At 32.5% G+C, this 10,888-nt stretch overlaps 1 protein-coding gene across 1 annotated transcript; it reads right to left on the bottom strand.

The window, feature by feature from the left end:
- Window positions 1-8,969: 8,969 nt before the first annotated feature.
- Window positions 8,970-10,874, bottom strand: LOC141480404 (uncharacterized). The gene has a single exon (XM_074170344.1). It carries the CDS (start codon window positions 10,872-10,874, stop codon window positions 8,970-8,972), a length of 1,905 nt encoding a protein of 634 aa, XP_074026445.1.
- Between the last annotated feature and the right edge of the window lie 14 nt (window positions 10,875-10,888).

Below are 10,888 nucleotides of genomic sequence, written 5' to 3'. Positions count from 1 at the left end.
AATTGAATACAAAAAATGATTATTCAATATTCATTCTGGTTTGTATCTGAAAGTAACTTCTTTGCATAATTTACACATCTTTGTTGAGATTTTATTTTCAATTTAATTTCTTTCTACTTTTCTTCGTGGAATTTTTTTTGAATAACGATGGAGTAAGTAGAAATCCAAAAAAAATATTTTCAAAAACTATTTTGAATTCAATTTTATTATTATATGTCTATGAAAAATACCTTTTTTCTCGTGTTTGGGATGTATATGATCAATAATCCTCAAAATCATGAGGATAACATTATCATAATATATGCGAGGAGTCAATTTTTATAACCAGATGAGTCACAAAATTGTTGATGTTAATACTGATATATAATTTTTTTATAATAAATATTCCTTATTGGTCGGTGTAAAATTGTCTATACAATAATTCTGCATTTCATAGAAATCAGTAGAATCCATACAGATAGAGGACAAATTTTGTCCGACTCTGATATCTTGCCCCATTCGAAAGTTAACAAGGGGTATGGCATTTACGTACTTATGTCTTCATTAAAAAATAGATATTTTATAATTTTTTTTATCTACTGTAAAATTTGTTAAAAGCGAATCATCGGTGTTGAAACGCCTCATATAGGGTAAACTATACGTTTGATTATTTGAATTTCTTTAATTTTCTTAATATTTAACTAACATATTTTCCAATGCATTTCCTACTCCCGCCATCTAGGTAAAAATAACCTGTATAATTCAAGTTCAACCTTGTTTTCTTATCGCAGGTCTCTCTCTCTTCTTCTCTTCAAGATTCCAACCTTACCCATGAGAGGTCGCTGTAATTTTCATTTTATTCCAATCAATTTTATTAATTATTACTGAAATCTTTTCTAAAATCTCGACTCCATTTTGTCAAACTGTGCATTGTCTAGCTATTCGATTCACACCATTTTCTAAAAAGTTTCGATGTTACTAATTGCTATAAATAGTCTATCCAACTATGTTGGACATAATCATAAACTAAAAAAACGTTTTGTATTCAATTGTATGACTTTCGATATCTACTCGTCAATTGTTTTAACCTCATGTTCATTTTTTTATAATGTAAGTACTACCTTTGCCTAAAGACAATGGTACTACTTTGTTGAAATCACTTAGTTTGTCTTATATACTATTCTTTGTACTTCTTGTTTTACTGGATAGGTGGGCGTTAACTCGTTAATCCGTTAATCGTTTAACTCGTCAAATTTCCAGTCCGTTAAGTAAATCGTTAATTCATTGATCCAGACTCGTTCAACGATGCAGCATTACTCGGGGAACCGATATTCATAAATCTGTTTATTTAATATAATACTGCTATATCCTCAAGCCCTGCAGTTGTACGTCTTTTTTAAGAATATATTTTAACGCCGAAACGAGCCTCAATTTCAGACGAGAACTTCAACGTATTGATGTTCATGAAGGGCAATAATATCCACATTATGTCAGATGAATAAATTAAAATTACACATTCTAATTATTATACACTTCGTTTTTTTGTTTTCAAGCTGTCAACTTCCACAACCCAAAAAAGTTTTTATAAGTAGATTATTAACGCAACAATATAAAAAATGCAATGTTTATCACGCGTTAACGGATTAACGATTAACGTTAACTTGCGTACAATCTTCCGACATGTAACGCTTTAAGGGTCTTCATCCCTGAAAAAAAAGGAGTCAGAAACGATTTTTCTTATTCTGATTGAGGAAAGATTGTATGAGTGTATAAAGGAAAAATAATAAAAAAAATATTTTTGAATATTAGATGAATAAAAAGTATTTGCTCTTTCATTTTTGGGCATTTTTCTTCCATTCCGCCATCAAAACTAACGAATATTTTGGTGTTATTCCATTTCGGTATTGAAGCCTATCATTTTCTCAGTTAAACGACTTTCTCATTTTTCTTTTTAATGTTTCCTTTACTTTGTTATTAATTTAATAAGAATGTGTTATTTATACGAATTTGATTTCCTTGCATTATGCCTTTCGAAGTGGGAAATATCAAATTTTATCAAAGTCAACTAATAAAGTTTTGTTTCAGCCGTCGACTAGTGAAAACTAATTATTACTTTTGAATCTGGAGTCAGAATAGTAGATGAATTTCTTTTAAATGACACGCCCGTCAGGTAGCTCCTCCCACACGTCTGGTGAGGGAGAGAGAGAGTATCATAGAGCCATTGTAAAATGCAGCACAGGGTCGGATTGGGAATAGGAAAAGATAAAAGTTATTCTGACCGAACGAAAGATTGAAATATTAAAATTTCTACAATAACCAGATAGTTTTCAACTTACCTATCTGTATGTTTGCGTGTGTACACGTTTGTATCAAATCTTGCAAGTCTAATATCTTCCGATTGGCTTGAAATTTTACAGATATTCATTACTAGGGACAAAACTTCATGATATTTTCATATTAGGAAATACTTAGATGGAGGCTCTAGAATGTTGGACGAATTTCGTTATTTTTGATTTGATTACAATCAAAATTGGTAGCAAAAATATTGTTGTATTTCATTTATTTTCAACAGTTGCATACACATCAGCGGAATTGAATTATTCACGATTGGTATTGACTTATATTGTCTAACCCTTTATATGGAATCAGACATATTATTTAAACTGTGGACCTTTTCTGCAAAATATTATATTCAAATCATTCAATTTCAAAAATATATCTGGCAGTATGAATTAATTTTGAGGAAAAATATGAGTAATTTACCCCGGAGAGCCCTAGATGAATTATTTTTGAGGATCCGACTATGAATCATACAATCTTTTCGTCATTTCGAACTAATGCTGAAAATTGATATTGTAAAAGGACCCTTACTTGAAAAACAAAATCTGATACTTGATTTCTCAATTTTTTATTCATAAAAATCATCTGATTTTCTGAACACCCTGCTCATGTTTTCGAAAAAATAAATTTTGAACAGAACATGACTATAAATCACAAAATAACCCATAGCCATCTTTATGCTGCTATTTTGAATTCTTGAAATTTGATGAAAAACTCATTATCTTCAAACTCAAAATACCAGTGTTATATACAGGGTGTTCCTTAAACACATGCTAATATTTAAGGAGGTAATTCTTAGACCCATTTTAAGGAAAAAACGTCCTATGGACGTATGTCCTAAACGCCTTAACTTTTGAGATACAGGGTGGCAAAGTTTTCAAAAATAATCAGTTTTTCAATAATAACTGAGATAATTTTGTAGACATCTTTGGCATATTTGGTACATATGTTCCATGCCTCAAGGCGCATTTTCTGATGTACAATTTTCTTAATTTTATCTGCTAGTGGCGTACGTACGAGTTTTGAAATGTATATTTTTGGCGAAAAAAATACTACGCCACTGCTTTATCTTGAATTAAAAATTATTTTTTAAAATCTCTATACCTTTTTGAGCACATTCAATTTGTTGGGTTTTCTTTGTCCGACGCATGGTTTTCGCTCAAAAAATAAAAAATCGCTTTACTTGAGGATAAATTCCTTAAAAATCTGATGCGGTATCGTGCATCGACTGAAAGCAAACCAAGAGATCAGATTTGTTGCAAAATAATTGAGGATCTAACAGGTATTTGTTTGTTGTCAGATGCACTGTTCTCAATTAAAATTATGTCATAACGCAACACCGCTTAATAATTTTTGAAAATATAAATTTAGTTATCCTGGAATAAATGACGTGTAGCAGAATTTATTTACTGCATCTCTTGGAAATATGGAGTTTGTCAATATGTGATTTCTTACAAAGATTAAAAGCAGAAAAAAACAGCGTACCCACCATAGCAATAAAAAACGAATTCTCTGTATGTACAAACGTCATTAGCTAATATTGATGTTGATTTAAAGTAAGGTGTTGGTGTTAAAAATTGTCACAGCGCGTTTTGATTAATTTTGAAGTGTTATTGAAGTTATTTTGGTAGTCCGCTGTTTTTCTGAATATCAGTAAATATGGTAAATTATACGAATGCGGAAATGGCGCAAATGCATTACGTATATGGCCTTGCCGATGGTAATGCAACAGAAGCCAGGCGCATTTATCAGGAAAGATATCCTAATCGTGCCTTACCAGATAGCCGAACCTTTTCAAATATTCATCGTCGACTTGGGGAAACTGGTAGTTTCAAGAAAGGGACTACTCCGGAAGGTAGACCTCGTGTAGTAAGAACTCCTGAAATTGAGGAAGCGGTGCTGCAAGAAATTGAGGAACATCCTGAGACGAGTACGAGAAAGATCGCTAGAACTCTGGATATTTGTCATCAAATTGTTTAGCGTATTTTGGCTGATTTTTTGTTATACCCATACCATATTTCAAGAGTGCAGGCATTACTCCCCAGAGATTTTCCACAGCGTGTGAACTTCAGTCAGTGGTATCTACAAGGTGGTATCTAAATTCGCAGTTTGAGACACAAATTTTGTTCACAGACGAAGCAAATTTTTCTCGGAATGCCATTCAAAATTTCCATAACAATCATGTGTGGGCTGAAGAAAATCCCCATGCAATAACCGAAACCCATTTCCAACACCAATTTTCGGTTAATGTATGGGCAGGAATTATAGGTGATCATCTAATAGGCCCATTTTTTCTACCATGACGCCTTGATAGTCGTTCTTATTTACACTTTCTCGAAGAAGACTTACCTGGGTTATTGGAAGATGTGCCACTTGCGTTGAGGAATCGAATATGGTACATGCACGATGGCTCCCCTGCTCATTTCAGTGTAATTGTCCGAAACCATTTAAACACAGTTTATCCTAATCGTTGGATAGGTCGCGGAGGACCTCAGCAATGGCCAGCAAGATCCCCCGATCTCAACAGTTTAGATTTTTTTTATGGGGTCACCTTAAAACTCTTGTGTATAAAACTCCCGTTAATACTTTAGAAGATTTAAGAGAGCGAATAGTTGCCTCGTGTGAAACTATACGAAATACGCCGGGAATATTTCAACGGGTGCGTAATTCCATGCGTAGAAGGGCGGAAGCATGCATACTAAGTGCAGATGGCCACTTCCAAAAATTTTTATAATCAGTTTTGGTATTATTATTAATTAACAAATTTGTGCTATTCGTTTAGACTTACTGTCACAAAATAAAATAAAACTCGTTTTTGTGAAAAATTTATTTTTTTGCAGATTATGTTTTCAAATATTATTAGGGAATTGGTAATGCGTTATGAAGCAATTTTCAGATTCTCATTCATTTTAGAATTGATCTAATTTCTTAATTTGCTTTCTGTCGATTTTTATTTTTTTGAGTGAAAATTATGCGTCGAACAAAGAAATACCAGGAGATCAAATTTTCTCAAAAATAAATGAGGATTTTAAAAATGATTTTATTTTGAAAAGAAAGCATTGGCGTAGTACTTTTTCCCCAAAAATATTCAATGCGAAACCCGTAGGGATGCCACTGTTTGAAAAAATACAAATTTGTGTACATCAGAAAATGCGCCTTGAGGCATGGAACATATGTACCAAATATGCCAAAGATGTCTACAAAATTATCTCAGTTATTATTAAAAAACTGATTATTTTTGAAAACTTTGCCACCCTGTATCTCAAAAGTTAAGGCGTTTAGGACATACGTCCATAGGAAATTTTTTCTTAAAATGGGTCTAAGAATTACCTCCTTAAATATTAGCATGTGTTTAGGGAACACCCTGTATAATTTGACAATTAATAACAAAACTCGTTTGCCATCTCGAATTTCTGAATTCCAACAGAAAAATAACTATCTTCGAACCTTAAAGCCAGTCTTCCATAGAGCCCGACCAGATATCACAAAACTAGTCCGCCCTCTTGAATTTCCGAAATTCAATAGAAAAAAATCACGCCTAGAGACTACAAAATACCAATTTTAAATCGAATCGGTCCATAATCACAATACTCGTCAGACATCTTGAATCCGCCATCTTGAATTCATTAATTTTAACTAAAGATTCATAATGTGCGACCACGAAAACCCCATTATACCAAATATGAATCGGATAACACAACTTGTCTGTCATCTTGAATTCATTAATTTTGACAATACATTTATACTCTACGAGCCCAAAAAAATCCACATACTAATTTCAAATCGATTCGGACCATAATCACATATCTCGTTCGATATCTTGGAACCGTCATCTTGAATTCGTTAAGTTTGACAAAAGATTCATAATCTCTGACCCCGAAAACTTCCTTATAGCAAGTCAAATCTGGCCCTAATCACAAATCTCGTCCGCATCTTGAATTTATCAATTTTGATAAAAGATTCATAATTTTCAAATAATCTGCAATTTTCGTGCAAACTTTGAGATCAACACGAAAACGAACATGTTTTTATCTAAAATGTAATTTGGAAGAACGAACACGTCGGCGAATAAAGTTCGGCCCTGGAATGCCCCGACCTGGTCAAGTTAGAATTAGGGAGGAGTTTGTATTTATTTCATCGGGCGAAATCGCACTGCCATCTGGCGGTATACGTTTTCGTAACTAAAGGCTAAAGACACTTAACGTTTAACGAAGTTCTTTTTTAGTAACGGATAAGCGATTAACGAAGTAATTTAGTTGATTATCGGTGCCATTCTACAATTTTTCTGACTTTAACTATATATATAAATATATTGCGGAGACGACATTGTTTGATTCCGATTTAATTCTATTACCTGTACTTTGAGCCATGGACTATTTCTTAAATATGTTCTATTACAACTTTACACGAAAATGGTATTCATAATAATGTTGAAAAAATGCCAGAATCACGACTAACAAAGGGCTTAGAAATATAGCGCACCCACGTAAATATATATATATATATATATATATATATATATATATATATATATATATATATATATATATATATATATATATATATATATATATATATATATATATATATATATATATATATATATATATATATATATATATATATATATATATATATATATTCTACTATCATTAACACCTCACATAACATGCATCCACCATACACTGCGGCCTCAGGCGAATTAAGGCCTCAGTATACTGAAGCCATAATGTAATGTCTCATATTTTCTCGGAACACCTTGACTATTCGAAGTCATACCCGACCTTTCTTCCCTCTAGTGAGTTCTGATGATATTCAAGTACAGAAATCTACAAGATTTCATATCTTACGCTTGTAAATGAGCGTAGAATAAAACTCTAACTGAGTCCATAATATTAGTTTCTTAATCAAATGTATATATTTTAGTTTAGCGTTCTGCCGCTTGTGGCGTACCTATCATATACATGGAGTGTATATTTTATTCATTTTGAGCACATTAACGGCTCAATGAATTGGCAACGTTGCAGAATATTTATTCACTGGATTCAGCACGAGTAATTGTAATAGTGTGCGTTTGAATTGATTTTTATCTAGGTTTGTTCTTTCTACATTAGATGTTCATGAAACTAGTTTGTTCATATGTAGAGGTTTGTGCATCAGTAACTAAAACGAAAATAATAAAATTATGTTTCAAATATTGATAAAAAAATTAAATAAAAGAATTTCTATCCACAATACCTTGCAATGTTTTTGAGAATGATCTTGAAATTTTCCTCAGAAAAATACATTTTGAATACCTTATCTTCATAACATCGGATCCAACTCTTGTTTTTCTTATAGTACGGTGTCAAAATTTTTTATGGTAATAAAATCATTAGATAACCAAGAGTGAAATCTGAGATTTGTGGGATTTTAATTTCAGGAATATTTGCAAATGAAATATACGAGGGGCATAATAATGGAATAATAATTTCGGGAATAAACGACTTTGGAAACAAATCTCGAAACACGTCGATTTTTAGTTTGAAATCATGATTTTTTGGCATACAATTATACTAGTAACGTTATCCACCTTGGCGTGATGACGATTCATTTTAAATAAGAAGGGAGTGTGATAGCTCAAATGAAAGGTTATTCAATTCTCGATTCTGTGATACATAGTTACATATTTAGGTAGGCCAGAACTAATTTGTTTTTTGAATTAAATTAATTTACACAATGTATGTATGTAATCTAATATAAAATACATATTGCTACTGTGAGAAAACAAAAAAAAAGTTTATTTGACAAATAAAAATTGCTCTGCGCCTAAATTGAATATTCAAATTGTCACTCACCTGCCTTTTGGCAGTAGGTAATTGAACCGACAACGACAATAATCTTGAATATTTGAGTTTTATTGTAATTATATTTTTAAATCTTGTAAATTTTGTGGGCGATCGATGGAAACTTTCGATCTCAAGTAAATTCATAGGAAAAAGCGAGTGGTCTGAGATCTGGAAACCTTGCGGGTAACTCTATTGTTCCTTGTCTACTAACCATAACTAATATTTCGATTCTTTGTGTTTCAGTTAATGGATCCATTATTTATTTATTTCATGCATTCAACTAATTCTTTATATTTACTCCTTGTGTAAATTAATTTAATTCAAAAATTAAATAATTTTTTCCACTCTGTTGATGTTTATGTCACTGAATAGAGAATTATATAACTTTTCACATGAGGTGTCATACCATCCCTATTCTTATCAAGGAAATTATTTGAAACTAAAAATCGACCTGTTTCGGGGTTTGTCTCCAAATTCACCTGTTTAAAAAAAATGCATTTATTCCATAATTTTACCTCTCACTGAAGTTATTATTCAATGAGTAGCAATGATTCTGCTAAGCTGAAGTACAGTAATGATTTCGAATTGTGATTCGGAATAAGTAAATCTCAAAAACAATTTTTAGTACCCATTAGCCGGAGAAGTTTCCAATCAGTAATCTAGAGAGGACATATAATGAGGGTATTCTCAGAAGATAAGATACACTTGTAATTATTCAAACTCATTTATTATAGAGAAGGTACAAAATAAAATCACTTATAGAAAAGGTACAAAATAAAATTATTTCATTCAAAAACAAAAAGATGCAAGATATTTCAATTTTCAACATCGTTTATTCTTCATATATTCATTTTGAATAAATACTTTTATTTTTACCCAAGTTTTGTCTTCAAAAGTTTTGGGATGTTTTTCAATTAGTTCTTCACACTCATATCGCTTTGGAGGTTTTGAACTGTCAATATGGTTTTTAGAAAACTTTTTTGCCAATGTCCTCTGTGTTTCAGTCCAAGGAATTAGGATTCTTTTTTTTCTATTTGTTACTGTTTTCTTCTCTGATGCTCCCTTTGAACTATTACCGTCCTTTACAACTTGATCTTTCACAAAACCTTCCCGAAAATCATCATTGCCAACCTCTCCTTCAGACTCCATTTCGCTGTCATCATTTTCATCAATTAAATTTTCTTCCATATCAAAGTCAATCTCGTCTAAGCTTTTACCTTTATATTTTTTGCTCTCACCTTTCTCCATCAACAAAAGAAGTTTAGAAAGTTTTGCTGTTTGATAGATGTCATCAGGAAGCCTATATGAGCCCCTGTGAATTCCAGATGTGTGTCCCATGAATGTAGCTAACTGTTCAATATCACCATCTGTCATGTTGAAGATCTGCATTAGTGTGGCCAAATGTTTTCTGAGACGTGTTGCAGTTATTGAATCCGGATTTTTTGCTCCACTTAATCGGGCATGTTTCTTTATGACTTTATAACCGCTGATTTCAGTTTTGATGTTTGCCTTAGCAAACAGAAATTCATTTTCTTGTGGAACTATAGTGGGTCGAATTTCAACCATCAACTGAATATCTTTTTGTACATCATCACTAAAAAGTACAGGGACTCCTCTACCTCTTTTTGCCTTTATGACTACACGCTTCAATTTTTTCAATAACAGGCGTTCTGACACAGTGATTATACTCTCGAATTTTTCATAATGCCCCTTCTCATTACCGCAAGTCAAATAGGTCTGCAGAAGCATTCTCTGAAGTTCACCAGGTCGTCTTCTATTCAGAAGTAAAACGCGGCAATAAATGGTTTCAACCAATAAATTATAAGCTATTGCATCTAAGTTATTAGTGTTGAGTTTCTCGGTTGCTCTTTTGGCCGAATCAATAAGATACTGTTTGAGGACTTTTAAGTCACTAGCGAGTGGTACGATCGTTATTTTATTCCACTTATTCAAATGGAGACTATTAGCGGCTTGACTTGAAACTTCGTATTTCCAGTTGGCTGTAAATAAATGAATCATAGTTCTCAACTGAGAAACGTCCTCAGCAGAAGATACCGATTCACCGCCCTTAAGAACAAAATTAATGGCAATATCACAACACTGTTTGAATGAATTCACGATATTCATTGCAAATGAAGGTACTTCATATGCATTAGTGGCTGAATCATATCTCGCTACCTTTTGTGTAGCTTGGATGAAAAGATCAAAATATTTTGGTTGAAGTGCTTGGAAAAATGATTTTATTTCCGGTTTCATTTTTTTTATCTCAATCATGATTTTTGAAAGTTCTCTCATCTTTCGGGAGGTTACGGTGGTGAAATGCTTATCCCTATGTAATCTCAGATAACGAGCTCCAAACGAACAAATCAATTCATCTGCTTTAGCCTCAAGAGATATTTTGTCCGCTCGCATTCGTGGAAATACTTCTTTTTTAAGTCTGTCATCTACTCTGCGATGACACAATAATAAAGCAGTTTGGCCGCTACTTTGTGCCCTTCCGCTTTTGCTACTACACTTTTTCCTGTGTCTATATAATAGTTTTGAAGAAAAGAAACCGAGACAATTATCACATGGTAGAACAGATGTTTCTGGAATCTGCCCTCGTCGAATTCTTCTGGGACAATTATTTGCTGTTTTTAAAAAAATTCCTTTATTTCTCAGCTTAGCCAGCAATCGCCTTCTTTCCAAATTGTTTGGAGGCATGGACATTAATTTCATCACATCCATTTCCGTGGAATGGT

This window comes from Leptinotarsa decemlineata, unplaced genomic scaffold (assembly GCF_025532065.1).
Source record: "Leptinotarsa decemlineata unplaced genomic scaffold, Ldec_3_MD MMD2_P_RNA_scaffold_8, whole genome shotgun sequence".
Classification (NCBI taxonomy): Eukaryota; Metazoa; Arthropoda; class Insecta; order Coleoptera; family Chrysomelidae; genus Leptinotarsa; species Leptinotarsa decemlineata.
Note: the sequence above shows the minus strand (reverse complement) of the source record. Positions and strands in the feature narration are given on the sequence as shown.

Excerpts from the sequence above, each read along its gene's own strand:
- LOC141480404 (XM_074170344.1), bottom strand. The coding sequence starts at position 10,874 with ATGGATGTGATGAAATTAATGTCCATGCCTCCAAACAATTTGGAAAGA.